At 40.9% G+C, this 16514-nt stretch overlaps 1 protein-coding gene across 1 annotated transcript; it reads right to left on the reverse strand.

Moving 5' to 3' along the window:
* Positions 1–2631: 2631 nt before the first annotated feature.
* LOC124148687 lies at positions 2632–12782 on the reverse strand. The gene is made up of 6 exons (XM_048387263.1): positions 12497–12782; positions 9396–9489; positions 7625–7746; positions 5318–5405; positions 4267–4433; positions 2632–2972 (listed from the first exon to the last, which is right to left on the reverse strand). Exons 1-6 carry the CDS (start codon positions 12652–12654, stop codon positions 2867–2869), a joined length of 735 nt encoding a protein of 244 aa, XP_048243220.1. The 5' UTR covers positions 12655–12782; the 3' UTR covers positions 2632–2866.
* Positions 12783–16514: the final 3732 nt, after the last annotated feature.

Below are 16514 nucleotides of genomic sequence, written 5' to 3' on the forward strand. Positions count from 1 at the left end.
GTGTCTTCATTGTTAATGAAAAGAAGAGAAATATATGTACGTTTAGCTGATCATTTGTTTTCGCTTGGGAATACAAACGCAAACAAAATCATTGCTTTGTTAGCCAATCAAATGCCATAGAATCTTTTGCAATTTATTTTCCCATATTATATAGTGTTTGACGTTCTAATATTATATTTTAACCAGCACACGGGCTTTAAAATCAGCTCCAAACAGTTTTGGTGTATTAATGCGTTTATCATTTTTGATATTGCTATAATTTATTTGCGAATTTTCCGGTATGTTTCCTGAATAGCCATGCACATTTTGGTACAAGGGTAAAGTCACGGAAACTATTTCAGTACAATCAATGATAGAATCAATGGGAAAACCAGTGATTTCAATTGGGCTTCCGGCCATTATGTCTTGGAGCCTGAAAAATGTTTGATTATGCGCAACCTATACTCAAATTGACTGTGAGTGAGTTGGGTTTAACGCCGCTTTTAACAGTATTACAGTTTTATCGCGGCGTGTCAGCTAATTTGTCAGCACCATACCCGAGCTCGTGGGTTTCACCGATGTGGTAGCCGTCTGAGACCTGCACCACTTCGGGCTTTCTTCCCACATTAAGCAGACACGGTATGATATAACTGGAATACTGTTAAAAGCGGCGTTAAACTCAACTCACTCACCGACTCACAAATATCAACAATAGCTCTTCTATTCATCAGTCACATGTGCGTGTAAGTTTCTTGTAAGCTGTATGATTTACGTGTTTGGTACATGTATTCTATTTGTATTTTAAAATAAGGCCCTCCTACGTGTATACACTGTGAATGTATGTACTATGGTAACTTCCGGCACCTTAGTGTCACATACTTGCTTACACCGTTCATATTATGGTAGCTTCGGGCACCTTAGTGTCACACACTTGCTTACACCGTTCATACTATGGTAACTTCAGGCACCTTAGTGTCACACACTTGCTTACACCGTTCATACTATGTTAGCTTCCGGCACCTTAGTGTCACACGCTTGCTTACACCGTTCATACTATGGTAGCTTCAGGCACCTTAGTGTCACATACTTGCTTACACCGTTCATATTATGGTAACTTCAGGCACCTTAGTGTCACATACTTGCTTACACCGTTCATACTATGGTAGCTTCAGGCACCTTAGTGTCACACACTTGCTTACACCGTTCATACTATGGTAGCTTCAGGCACCTTAGTGTCACATACTTGCTTACACCGTTCATACTATGGTAGCTTCGGGCACCTTAGTGTCACATGCTTGCTTACACCGTTCATACTATGGTAGCTTCAGGCACCTTAGTGTCTCATGCTTGCTTACACCGTTCATACTATGGTAGCTTCGGGCACCTTAGTGTCTCATGCTTGCTTACACCGTTCATATTATGGTAGCTTCAGGCACCTTAGTGTCACATGCTTGCTTACACCGTTCATATTATGGTAGCTTCAGGCACCTTAGTGTCACATGCTTGCTTACACCGTTCATATTATGGTAGCTTCAGGCACCTTAGTGTCACACACTTGCTTACACCGTTCATATTATGGTAGCTTCAGGCACCTTAGTGTCACATGCTTGCTTACACCGTTCATACTATGGTAGCTTCAGGCACCTTAGTGTCACACACTTGCTTACACCGTTCATATTATGGTAGCTTCAGGCACCTTAGTGTCACACACTTGCTTACACCGTTCATATTATGGTAACTTCAGGCACCTTAGTGTCACATGCTTGCTTACACCGTTCATATGATGGTAGCTTCAGGCACCTTAGTGTCACACACTTGCTTACACCGTTCATATTATGGTAACTTCAGGCACCTTAGTGTCACACACTTGCTTACACCGTTCATACTATGGTAACTTCAGGCACCTTAGTGTCACACACTTGCTTACACCGTTCATACTATGTTAGCTTCCGGCACCTTAGTGTCACACGCTTGCTTACACCGTTCATACTATGGTAGCTTCAGGCACCTTAGTGTCACATACTTGCTTACACCGTTCATATTATGGTAACTTCAGGCACCTTAGTGTCACATACTTGCTTACACCGTTCATACTATGGTAGCTTCAGGCACCTTAGTGTCACACGCTTGCTTACACCGTTCATACTATGGTAGCTTCAGGCACCTTAGTGTCACATACTTGCTTACACCGTTCATACTATGGTAACTTCGGGCACCTTAGTGTCACATGCTTGCTTACACCGTTCATATGATGGTAGCTTCAGGCACCTTAGTGTCACACACTTGCTTACACCGTTCATATTATGGTAACTTCAGGCACCTTAGTGTCACATGCTTGCTTACACCGTTCATACTATGGTAACTTCAGGCACCTTAGTGTCACACACTTGCTTACACCGTTCATACTATGGTAGCTTCAGGCACCTTAGTGTCACACACTTGCTTACACCGTTCATACTATGGTAGCTTCAGGCAACTAACTGTGCTGGTCGAAAAAGCCGACGACTGTGATCGGATGGTAATACTCCTTGGCTTGGGGTGTCATCGTACCCCTACCCACTGGCTTGTCTTTCCCAGAATGGATCATTTACAGAACGCCGTCAAATAAAGCTGGAATATTGCTAAAATAATTAAAAAATTAAAAATGAAATATTAATGGCAAGTTTGTTTTTATTTGAGGTACATATGTTGATTGTAGTTTTATTTTGGCTGTATTGGAAGTAACAATGATTATATTTCATTTAAAACAAACAGTTTCGTAAAAAAAACATGATTCATATCGTTTTGAATTTATGAATATCAGCACTCTGAAAGAGATATTATAACTTTAAATGTAACCTAACGTTTACAGTTTTGATCATGTTTTGTCATTTTTATATGTACACATTTACGAAACCAACTTCCTCTTGTCATGGAAGGGAGGCAACTCTTGTTCGGATCTCCTGGTCAGAAGGCCAACGAATGCAAGACATATCAGAATGAATAGACAGCCTCTGAAAGAAACGAAAAAGACAGTCATCGTTGTGATCAAAATAGAATATGGGACAAGTGTGGCCTTGTTGTCTAAGGCGCCACAGTTCGACCCGAAATCTATTGTCGCGGTACGATTCCTGAAAGCTCTATTTATGTTTCTTGGTTTGGCTACACCATACAATGCCCCTTAAAGGGCAAGTTCACACGGAAATGAACCAATTTTTCTTGTACTTTTTCCACATTAAAAGTGTTAACATAGAAGTGTCATAGACAAAAATATAAAAACATCATATTTAATTAACATATTTTTTGCATTAAAACGATTTATATTTTTCACATTTACCAAGTGTTCTATTTCCATAACAAAAACACCATGGCTTATGCCCCTTGCAATATGACGTCATTGGTGCCAATTGATAAACATTATGACGTCATCATGCTTTGTTAGAGCCGCTTCACGTGGTGTAGGTACAGTTTTGTGATTCTAGCGTCTCAGATGCCAGCCAGAATTGTGTTATGCTGAGTCACTACTGCGCCGGAGTGTGTCGTAGACCATGTTGTTTTACCGCAAACTGGTCCTTGATATCTTTTGCGTTGAGAATAGACAGGGACCCAGTTGAATTGGCACCAATTACGTCATAATCTAAGGGGGATAACTCAGGCCTATTTCGCTCGTAAAACGAAGGCCTCATAACGGCATATCATTTTAACACTATTGTGAGCTTCCTACTTTCACTGTGAAAAAAAATTAGTGTATATTTTCAAACACAGATACTAATTAATTCTAAAATTGCGATTTGTTTAGAAAAAGAAAGAAAGTCATTTTTTATTTGTACACTTCCCCTTTAAGGTGGGCATGGACGCCCCAATGGTTTAAGACGCCTCATGTCGCTGTGCAGGAGAAGGGTATGCTGGTTGTGGGTTCGGATACTACAGTTGCCCTGATTATGACCCATGGTTCATGTTCAAGGATAACCTCAAAATGGCAAACGTGTAAGACCTGTATCACTTCAGGCTTACCTAACTTATTAAACCAATATATCTGTTCACAGCGACGTGAAACCCAACCTACTCACAGAAGGAAATACGATTGTGAACCGATTTGTAAGCTTAATTAAATCAAGTTATCATCCACAGGTTAAGTATCTATTTCGTTTTCCCCTCTAGTTTAATACATCGATAACTGGCTACCTTAATAACAGCATCGCAAATTCTTCTCAAAATAATCCTTAATTTAAGCCATAAAGATTTCAATTGGCTTATCTGACAGTGACTAGTGACGATTCCATCATTGAATATGGTGTATTGACTTACATGACACATCCAAGCAATATGATAACAGTCTTCATTGTAAAGAAGGGAGACGGGGATGGCGTTGGGGCTGGCCTCGGAGCTGGCGTCGGAGAAGCTGTTGTCGTTGTCGTCGTTGTGGTGGTGGTTTGACCTCGGGGACAAGCATAGATGCTCGTCAGTGTAAAATGCTGGACAAATGAAATATCACGGTAAGTGTCATTGACGAAAGTGCATCATTGTATTATGGAACATCCATGAAACGTCGAGTGGGAGATATTATATAATGCATTATCAGCTTCCAAGTTTGAATTTTGAATTCATAGTGTTATCATTGTTGTCTGCGATGCTTATCTCATCAAGTCAAAGGAATAGTCGATAATAGATTGTATTTTATCTCCATCCTATTATGATAGATACCCTAGAACCATAGCTTCGTTTTGAGTCCGTTTCGACTAAATTTACAACCAATCAAATTACAGTTATGGGCGAGAGAAACTCTGTGTGAAGTTACAGATAAGAAGGTTGGAGATGATGACGTCACTCTAGTACGAGGGTCCACGGTGTATTCCAGTAGAATTGCGATATAATAATATTATGCTAGACAATCGTGGACAAAAGGCTTACATTTCAATGAACCATGCAATATGACAAGGAATGTCCGGGTTTTCGGGAATGACATATTTTACTGAATAATTCAAAACGGTATATGCTTTTTGCTTTCTACAATAAGAGAAGAAACAATGATTTTTTTTAAATTGTTCTGTATATTGTTTTAATGAACTACTGTTATTATTGTTAAGATGTTCTGTATGTTGTCGTAACATCACCTTAGTAATATATCCAGCAATCTTTTTCAAAGACAATTAACAAAACAATTTTGGTAAGGAGTTGTATAGTTTTCAATAATTATTTATATTTGACCGAATGTAATAATAATAATCTGGAATCAATCAGAAATTTATATCCACTCTCACTCTCACTGCACGTTATTATAGTGTAGAAGAGACGGATCCATTCCATTGTAGAAGCTGATTGGTCCTGGTCGATACAAAAGGTATCGTGCGTTACTTACATAAGTACCACTCCCATCAGGGTATTCTCCTAAAACCGTCAAGTTCTGGACGCTGTTCGGGTCACATATGAGAGTTACAAAGGTTGTTCTGAAACGACCAAGTTACATTTCATAAATATAAAAAAACAGTGCTCCGTCAACTGGAAATCCAGTATCGAACAAGCCGACATTACTTCATCATCTCAGCCGAACTTTATCAGTTCTCTGGTTGTCGTAATAAAGAAGCCACTAACGGGATCGGGTGATCAGACTCGCTGACTTGGTTGATGCATGTCATTGTTTCCCAATTGTGTAGAGACCCGTGAACATCTGGGTTAGAATAGGTCTTCAGCAACCCATGCTTGTCGTAAGAGGCGACTAGAGGGATCGGGTGGTCAGACTCTCTGACTTGGTTGATGCATGTCATCGTGTCCTAATTGTGTAGAGACCCGTGAAAATCTGGGTTAGAATAGGTCTTCAGCAACCCATGCTTGTCGTAAGAGGCGACTAGAGGGATCGGGTGGTCAGGCTCGCTGACTTGGTTGATGCATGTCATCGTGTCCCAATTGCGTGGATCGATGCTCATGACACATGTGATGTCAACCACTGGATTGGCCATCCAGATCAGAATAGATAGAATATGTCTTGGTGCGGCGTTAAACAACAAACAACAAACATACAGTTCACTGGTTGTCTCGCGTTGCCATTTAGTATCTTTTTATGTGAAAGAATAAGCCACGCCCACAGAGACGGACTGCTTTCAACACAAATCCAACAAAGCGCAAGTAAAGGGGACTCACACAGTACACACAGTACACACAGTACACACAGTACATCATACCTCGATGAACCGGAACAAATACACACTCAATCATATTTCCAGACGATGATTCTCAGGACTTAGCAAGCCTTGGTTATCTCCCTTCGCAAGTCAACATGAAGAGGATACCTAAGTTTGCAGCAGATCTACTGTTGTATCATCATTGGGCAATTAAATTAGATTAGGAAAATGAGTTGATCATTGTTTGGCACTGTTTTCAAATCTGAAACTACTACTGTCTTTAACTGATCAAATCTGAAACTAATAATATCTTTAACTGATCAAATCTGAAACTTAAAATGTCTTTCAGTAATCAAATCTGAAACTAATAATATCTGTAACTGATAAAATCTGAAACTTAAAATGTATTAAATATTAAGATACTACTGTCCCTAAGTGATCATATATGAAACTTAAACTGTTTAAACTGATTAAATCTGAACCTAGTAGTCTTAAAGTGATCAAATCTGAAGCTAATAATGTCTTTAACTTATTAAATCGGAAACTAATACCGTCTTTAAGTGATCAAAACTGAAACAAATTCTGTCTTTCAATGATCAAAACTGAAACAAATTCTGTCTTTCAATGATCAAAACTGAAACAAATTCTGTCTTTCAATGATCAAAACTGAAACAAATTCTGTCTTTCAAAGATCAAAACTGAAACAAATTCTGTCTTTCAAAGATCAAAACTGAAACAAATTCTGTCTTTCAATGATCAAAACTGAAACAAATTCTGTCTTTCAATGATCAAAACTGAAACAAATTCTGTCTTTCAAAGATCAATCCAAATGTAACAAGACAAAAAGTGAGCTGGGCACACTAATACCCCCGACTTCGACTCAGAAAATCCATTTATCGAAATCAAACTTTGCACTGCACCTCTCCTATTGGCATAGAAACTGTGCCCCCAATTGGAAAAGAATTTCAAGGTGGGTAGCACAAAAAAATTAAGGACGGACGGAATTCCTTGGCATATACCCCCGCACTTATATTTCGGGATATAATAATATTTATACATTGCGAATGTATTGTCTGATAACTGTTGGATTTATTTTACTTTGATGAATACAATAAGGCGAATGAATACCCCACTCAGACACAGTATACTGACTCCGAGCCGACCAGTCCTTGTTTTAGACCTTTAGGCTGAGCGCCAGACAGGGTAACAACAAGTACCATATTTTAACGTCTTTTGGTATGACGCGGCCGGGGAACGAACCCCGGCCATTCCGCTCTCCGGGCGGACGCTCTACCACTAGACCACGGAGGCGGTCCTTTCCAATTATGATATTCGTATTAACTATTTGCCTTCTTCTGCATGACATCTACACCAACTGAACAAGGTCAACTTACTGGCAAAGTGCCAATATTAAGATGCTGCAAAATGCGTATATCACAAGCTCACTTGAAACTACGGTCTCCGTCAACAAACAAATATCGAGATTTGTTTGACTTTTAAATCTGAATTTTATAGCCCTAATTCCGATATAACTTTAATTGGTTTACCTTGTTGTGTCGGTAGTGGAGGTGTATCGTATCTGGACGTTATTGTTAGGATCACGCATGAAGACTGCAGACTGTTCAGTTCCTAGACTGAAGTAGCTTCCGGTCATGTCTGTCTGACACGCCTGTATAAATAAATGCAATTATACAGTGGATCAGTCTCATTAAAACAAGACCTTGGTGCTCGCTACCGCTACATAAAGATCTGTGGACATCCTGTTACAGATCACGTCAGACAGACCGTTCATCCGAGTGAGTGAGTGAGTGGGTTTAACGCCGCTTTTAACAGTATTCAAGTTATATCAAGGCGTGTCAGCTTAATGTGGGAGGAAAGCCCGAAGTGATGCAGGTCTTAGACGTTTACCACTTCGGTGAAATCCACGAGCACGGGCATGGTGCTGACAAACCTAGAAACATAATCAGGGCGAAACGGGATTCGAACCCACAATCATAGGTTTCTGGCGTGCCAAAGGTACGCAACTCTGCACAGCGAATCGCGGCGCCTTAGACGACTGGGCCACCCGTGCCCCCTCTTTTCATCCGACCAATCACAGCGTCGTTAACGAGATCACGAAAGTGAAAGTCCGACAAGGTGTTCTATACATGCAACCTCAACGAGGCATTCCGAACGACAATCATCATCTATCGAATGCTTCAAATGGATAGACATTTGAGCCAGAGTCTTTCCAGAGCCCCTTGGAATTAAACATTCCATAAGTTTCTTTTGTTCAGAAAAGAGAACTTTTTCAAAATATTTTTCGAAACTAATCTGGAATGGAAATCACATTTTGAAGCTAGTGCCGTAATGTTCAAGATTACCGCTTCTGTAATTTGTCGCATTAGATTGAGGATGACCTGTCCGTTGTTGTCCGTCGTTTGTGTACTCAACACCCTGTACACAGGCCTTGTTATACGGATATTGAACAATTTCAAAACGTTCAAAATTCATAACTCGCGAGTTGAAGATTCTTATTGCTAACCATATTCCCCTCCTGTCAACACAACCAAAGCAATATATATATTTATATGTGTGTGTGTGCGTGCGTGCGTGCGTGCGTGCCTCGCGTGCGTGCGTGCGTGCGTGCGTGCGTGCCTCGCGTGCGTGCGTGCGTGCGTGCGTGCGTGCGTGTGTGTGTGTGTGCGTGTGTGTGTTTGTGTGTGCTTCCCAGCGACCTCTCCATCTGAAGCAAATCATTGTGATGAGAAACAAACCAGGCCATAGTACCACAATGAAGTTACAACACGGCGGGTCAGCTGGATATCTATCACCACTGTATTGTTGTTCAAGAAAACCACGATCGTGGGTATAGTGCTGGCAGACCACGGGTCATTAGCGGTGAAACCCAACGATCACCGAATCCTGGCACTGATTGGATGCCCACTTGCTCCGTTGGATGTTTTCTCATTGTGCTAGTCGTGCTGCCAGTGTAACTAAGGATATGGCCACACAAACGGTATTTAGTTTTCTTTTTAACACTGTCTAACTCAAAATGTACCCACACGTTTGATTTTTTATCCCTGGGCCTCTCCATTGCCAATGCAAATGGCGTGCAAGTTTTTGAACGGTGCAACTGTAACATGAAACAAGCAAAACAGAGTGATCTCCCCTTATCGAGTACTCGAGTCCGTGATAACGGGCTAGAGTCCCACTAAAATCGACCCGGCCCCGAGTACTCGAGTACTCGTTGAAGCCCTAACGTTAAGAAGCATAACTATCGATCTTATATATTTATTTTGCCTCTCTCAAACTACTGTATAATACTTGAGGTCTTACCGCGACGTTTGTACATCCTCCTCCGTTTGTGAAGGCGAAACACGGGTTGTAGGAGTAGAACCACTGACCTTTAACATCCGGCTGTTCGACAAACCTGTTAGAGTTACAAGGACATGAAACATAGACAAGGGACCTCCTGTCAGAGTAACGTAGACATGAAACATAGACAAAGGACTTCCTCTCAGACTCACGTAGACATGAAACATAAAAGGACCTCCTGTCAGAGTAACGTGGACATGAAACATAGACAAAGGAACTTCTGTCAGAGTAACGTGGACATGAAACATAGACAAAGGACCTCCTGTCAAAGGAACGTGGACATGAAACACAGACAAAGGACCTTCTGTCAGAGTAACGTAGACATGAAACATAGACAAAGGTCCTCCTTTCAGACTCACGTGGACATGAAACATAGACAAAGGACCTCCTGTGCGAGTAATGTGGACATGAAACATAGACAAAGGACCTCCTGTCCGAGTAACGTGGATATGAAACATAGACAAAGGACCTCCTGTCAGAGTAACGTGGACATGAAACATAGACAAAGGACCTCCTGTCAGAGTAACGTGGATATGAAACATAGACAAAGGACCTCCTGTCAGAGTAACGTGGATATGAAACATAGATAAAGGACCTCCTGTCAAAGTAACGTGGACATGAAACATAGACAAAGGACCTCCTGTCAGAGTAACGTAGACATGAAACATAGACAAAGGACCTCCTGTCAGAGTAACGTAGACATGAAACATAGACAAAGGACCTCCTTTCAGAGTAAAGTAGACATGAAACATAGACAAAGGACCTCCTGTCAAAGTACCGTAGACATGAAACATAGACAAAGGACCTCCTGTCAGAGTAACGTGGACATGAAACATAGACAAAGGACCTCCTGTCAGAGTAACGTGGATATGAAACATAGACAAAGGACCTCCTGTCAGAGTAACGTAGACATGAAACATAGACAAAGGACCTCCTGTCAGAGTAACGTGGACATGAAACATAGACAAAGGACCTCCTGTCAGAGTAACGTGGATATGAAACATAGACAAAGGACCTCCTGTCAGAGTAACGTGGACATGAAACATAGACAAAGGACCTCCTGTCAAAGTACCGTAGACATGAAACATAGACAAAGGACCTCCTGTCAGAGTAACGTGGACATGAAACATAGACAAAGGACCTCCTGTCAAAGTACCGTAGACATGAAACATAGACAAAGGACCTCCTGTCAAAGTACCGTAGACATGAAACATAGACAAAGGACCTCCTGTCAGAGTAACGTGGACATGAAACATAGACAAAGGACCTCCTGTCCGAGTAACGTAGACATAAAACACAGACAAAGGACCTTCTGTCAGAGTAACGTAGACATGAAACATAGACAAAGGTCCTCCTTTCAGACTCACGTGGACATGAAACATAGACAAAGGACCTCCTGTGCGAGTAATGTGGACATGAAACATAGACAAAGGACCTCCTGTGCGAGTAACGTAGACATGAAACATAGACAAAGGACCTCCTGTCAGAGTAACGTAGACATGAAACATAGACAAAAGACCTCCTGTCAGAGTAACGTAGACATGAAACATAGACAAAGGTCCTCCTGTCAGAGTAACGTAGACATGAAACATAGACAAAGGACCTCCTGTCAGAGTAACGTAGACATGAAACATAGACAAAGGACCTCCTGTCAGAGTAACGTAGAATTATTTTCCATTCTGAAGGTGTACTTTTTGATGTCCTGAAGACTAGGAATTTCATTTGTGATTTATTATCTTATATAGACCAATAACACTGTCTTCAGTAAGTACATTTGAGAATTAAGATTAGTTTGGGCTAAAAATGAATCGATTTAACAATACATTAAAATACGACACACATGACCTTTTTAAAGTAAAAATTACATTTATGTGGTTTAATGGGAAGTGTCGGTCTTCGGTTGATGTGCTTGTCGAGAGAGACTTTTGGATGGGGTGACAAAATCTACTGAATATTTAAACATTCTGGTTGAACTCGGGGTTTTTGCGCATTTGACCCAAGCGCGCAGCTAACTTGACATGTCTGTATCAATATAGAGAATCTCACCCGAGTGTCTTTTGATATCAAATATATCAACACGAGTTGATAAAAGTGGAAAAATCCGAGGCTTGCCGAGGATTTTTGCCACTTTTATCAACGAGTGTTGATATATTTGATATCAAAAGACACGAGGGTGAGATTTTATTTATCATCCAACATCATTCTTTCAACTTTTTCAATTTGTAGACAGTAATTAGCAGTGTCTTCAGTGTAAAAAGTACTGCAAACAGCTTCAGTAGCAGAGCCATTAGTGATGTCATTTGATTGTGACGTCATGGTAACCAGTGACGTCACAATGGTCTGCAAAGCATTGTGATGTAATTTCATTGCAGCGATATCTACAGTGTAGATATCGCTTGATCTCATCCAAGCCATATCTCCTGTGGGAGCCAGTTTTGGATGATAAATCTATATACATACAGTGTCCAGCATACCTGCTCGTTACCCCCCCCCCCCCCCCCCCCCACACACACACACACACACACGCACATATGCATATATATATATATAGAGAGAGAGAGAGAGAGAGACACACACACACACACTCAGAGACACACACATACACACACAGAGACAGAAACACACACAAATACACACACATATACACACCTCTATCACACACACACACATACTTACTTACCAGTTATGTATATTTAACGTATTAATAACGTAATAGTTCATTAATTACCCCGATATAATCATATCAGTTTATTCACTACCTTAACAGTCTAGACTCCTTTATATTTATACAGATCGCCGGACTATTTCCGAATGCTGCGTTAAACAACAAACGAACAAACTAACAATCAAACAAACAGTACCTTAACACTACCTTAACTTTATACTGACATTTTAAAAATGTAACACTGTACAGAAACCTCGTTAATCTTAGCGGTATCGGACACTAGATGTAGACCTTTATCACTATCTTTCGTATGTAATGTGCTATTGGATTAACAAGGTCCATATTAACAAGGTTTAACTGTTTATTTACATGGCGACTGTTTGATAAGTTTACATACTCAGGCGTGCCGTCATGTCTGGCCAGAGGTGAGAGGTCAATCAGGCCTTCGGAGCTCTCACATGAGCACGGGGAGACTTGTACACATGGCTCCACAGAAAAACACGGAGACACCAGAACAACGGCGAGAAATAGTGCCAAAATGTTGTCACTCTTCATTTTGGAGGACGAAATGTTCCCGTACGTGTATTAATGCACAGATGAGGCAGTCACGAGACGACCTTCGTGATATGACAGTTAGAAATCTTCCGCGTATATCTTGTATATAGCGGAGTTGTTGATACAGAACATATCGATATCGCACGAACTTTTCTGAATGTCGGACATGTGATAATGACGAAGTACGAGGAATACGAGATAACAGTTGTGTCGTGATAGCGTAAGGGATATTCTGATAAAAGCAGGACCCGTGAAGATTCGGGTGAGAATAGGTCTTCAGCAACCCATACTTGCCGTAAAAGGCGACTATGCTTGTCGTAAGTGGCAGCTAACGGGATCGGGTGGCCAGGCTCGCTGACTTGGTTGATGCATGTCAACGATCCCAATAGCGTGGATCGATGCTCATGATGTAAATCACTGGATTGTCTGGTCCAGACTCGATTATTTACAGATCGCCGTCATATAGCTGGAATATTGCTGAAAAATATTGCGTAAAACAACAAACCAATCAACCAATAAAAACAGCTGCAGTTAATTTGATAGTGTAACGCTCTGAAAACGCTCTAAAGTCTCTGAAAATATATAAAATTGATAGAAACAAGCAGCTTCATTAAAATCGAAAAGTATCCACAGTGAGATGGGAGAATCAGTATCTAATCTAGACTTGCTTAATTTAGGACTTTCGCATTACAGTAAGGGTCTGGCGGAAGGGAAAATAATATGGTTCGGGGACTGTGAGAAAGACTTTACTTTTATTAACAACCCTTTCTAATGTTATCTTGAATATGTGTTGGTCGCTTTCAGCAATATTCCAGCCATATGACACCAACAATAAGCTTCACTTATACTACTTTGGTAGATAATCGTCGTTTTATTTCTGTATAATTAATTTATGCTTTACCCTCCTGGTGGCTACAACTACCACAATCTCATTAAAATAAGATCTTAGTTCTCGCTACCGCCAAACAAAGATCTGAGGACATCCCATTCCGGTTCACGTCAGACCGACCTTGCGCGAACTTTGACCGAACAATGAAATGACTGACAAGAAGTCGATATTAGCCAATCAGAAGGGAGCTTTTTCATGCTTTAAGGCACTTATTTCAAATAAGCGACTACGCTTCAAAACGTATTTTGACAAATTCTCGATAAAAAATTTGAAACCTGAACAAAAGAACATTTTGAAATGGCTAATAGATGGTCTAGATTGTATGGATTCAGTCCTTAAGCCCATAACTATCGTTCGGAATACCCCATGTCAAAGTTTTCGAGGTTGCATGATTAGAAATCACATTCCGACTGTCACTTTCATGATCTGGTAAGCGACGCTCTGATTGGTCGGATGAAAGGTCGTTCTGACGTGACCCCTAATGGGAAGACATCAGATCTTTGCTTGGCGGTAGCGAGAACTAAGATCTGATGTTAATGAGATTGCAACTACCACCACAAACAAACAGCAAGCCCTCTATTCAATATATTCATCTTTGATCGTTAAGAAACGTGACGATCCGGTGTAGAATAAGTTTTCAGCAACCCATGCATGCCGTAAAAAGTGACCATTCTTGTCATAAGAGGCGACTAACGGGGTCGGGGGGTCTGGCTCGCCGACTTGATTGATGCATGTCATCGATTCCCAATTGCTTGGATCGATGCTCATGGTGTCAATCACTGGATTGTCTGGCCCAGATTCGATTACTTACAGACCGCCGTCATACAGTTAAACAACAAACAAACTTTGTTGAGCAAAGTTCAGTAGCATTTATCACACGTGCTGAGTCAGCTGCTATAGACATGTTTGGGCCGAGACATAAGAATTGCCAACTGTGTTGCAAAACGAACATGTTTCTTGAACGATTTGTCTTTACTTATCAGCAGCAGAATCTCTGCGTACAAAGCAGACATAATTTTTAATTTCAACAAAATCTGTAAATGTGTTTTTGTGTGGCTGAATTGCTGGTCAGCAACTGGATGTCTGGTGTGTTTACATGCCGACGTACTGTTGTACGGTGTCGGGCAACAAACACTTATTTTAATGCATAATGGGTAAGAGGATGTCATTGTATTTCTCACGTGGCTCGTGCCCTCCACAATTTTCTATTTTGTGCTTTGAGGCCACCGCTTCACATGGGGAATACATACTTAAATTTGTTCATCGAGCTGTCACATGGTCAAGCTACCATCTGGCTGTTGTACATCTTCCCGAGGCAAGAGAGTTAACTGACTATAAATGTCCAGTTTCCACCCTTGCCGAACTAGGCTGGAATCATTCGTGACCAACTCGTGTTATTCCGGGACAAGCCGAATATCGACTCGTGCCCCTCTCGTGGCCATTTTTGCGACCGGGTTCCGTCTTAGCACAAACGGGCATACCTAAAATAATTGTCAACTCGTCGCGTTATGGTTCACATATATTTCCCCATATATTATATATATTTCAGATGCAATTTAAAGCACATCTGGACATGCGGAATTATACAGTATGATTGAACACATTTAACTGTGCCTTGGGTATATTTTTAGATGCAAGACATATGTAAAATCAAAAATGATTTCTGAGGGATTCTTTGACGAAGAACTTGAAATCATACGCGCTTTCTGATTGGTTTGTCGTATTTTCGCACATAACATTCATCGATAGGGGGACGAGTGGTCTTGCAGGTTACGGAAAAGGGCGAGTGGTGACGAATAGGCCGGAATTCCTGGGTTCTGTCGTAGCGCCACCGAGTGGCTATTACGAGTTATGTCCCTTCTAAGCCTCTCTTATAGACCAATCAGATTCCACGTTTCGTATCACTTGCATTTGCTTCAAACAAAACAGTGGCTCTCAGTCAAGACGATAGTGACTAGTGTAACATAGTGACTACCACCACAGCCTATGGCTGTAAAGATAAACCCGTAGTGCATAGGGTCACGTTTGTAGTGATATCACCGCGTTTGGTAAAGTAATTCACACGATACAGTGGTCGATATCGTGAGCATTTGATCCACGCCTTTTGGATTCACACAGTCAACATTTCGGTTGTCTCTACATTGATCATTATATGTGTGGTTGATGTGGAAAGATGTATGTCGTTTTATCGCCACAATAAACAATATTCCCACAGCATCATGTAAGTAATCGAGCCTGGAACGAGTGGCTGATATCATGAGCAACGCCCCACACCTTTGGTATACAATGACATGCATCAACCAAGTCACCGAGCCTGACCACCAGACCCCGTTAGTCGCGTCTTTCGACAAGCATAGTCGCCTTTTACGTCAAGCATAGGGTGCTGAAGACCTATTCTACCCCGGATCTTTATGGGTCTTTCGACCAGTAATAGAGTAGTTAATGGGGACCATTTACAACCCAGGTCCGCATGGGGCGCCGGAATTTGCTATGCTTCGTTACGTCCCTTAGTTCGGCCAGGATCCGTTGGTCGTGGGTTCGAATTAATAATTCCTCCAACAGTAAGTTGACATGCCGTGATACATGTATAACTGAAAAGCGGCGTTAAATCAATTTCACTCACTCACTATTAAGTTAAGTGTAGCACTTGCAATATATTTCAGTCTCCATGGTGACTTAAGGCTTGAGTAACAATGAGCAATACACATTATTTCAAACAAAGAACGCCTTGCTAATAGAACAAAGATATGAAAGTATCCATCAGAGCGTATAATTCAGAAATAATCTAGCATAATTAATCTAGAGAGAATATCGCATTCGCATTATCTTATTATATGATTTTAAAAGGAAGACAGGTTTTTCAGCTAAAATATTATTTATTCTCCATTTACAACACATTCCCGATATCATCTTCAAGCATAGAAAGGCATTCTTTCAGGATTAGAACTTCATTTTCTTTTCGTCAAAGTGA

Source organism: Haliotis rufescens, unplaced genomic scaffold, assembly GCF_023055435.1.
Source record: "Haliotis rufescens isolate VD_foot unplaced genomic scaffold, xgHalRufe1.0.p SCAF_69, whole genome shotgun sequence".
Lineage (NCBI taxonomy): Eukaryota > Metazoa > Mollusca > Gastropoda > Lepetellida > Haliotidae > Haliotis > Haliotis rufescens.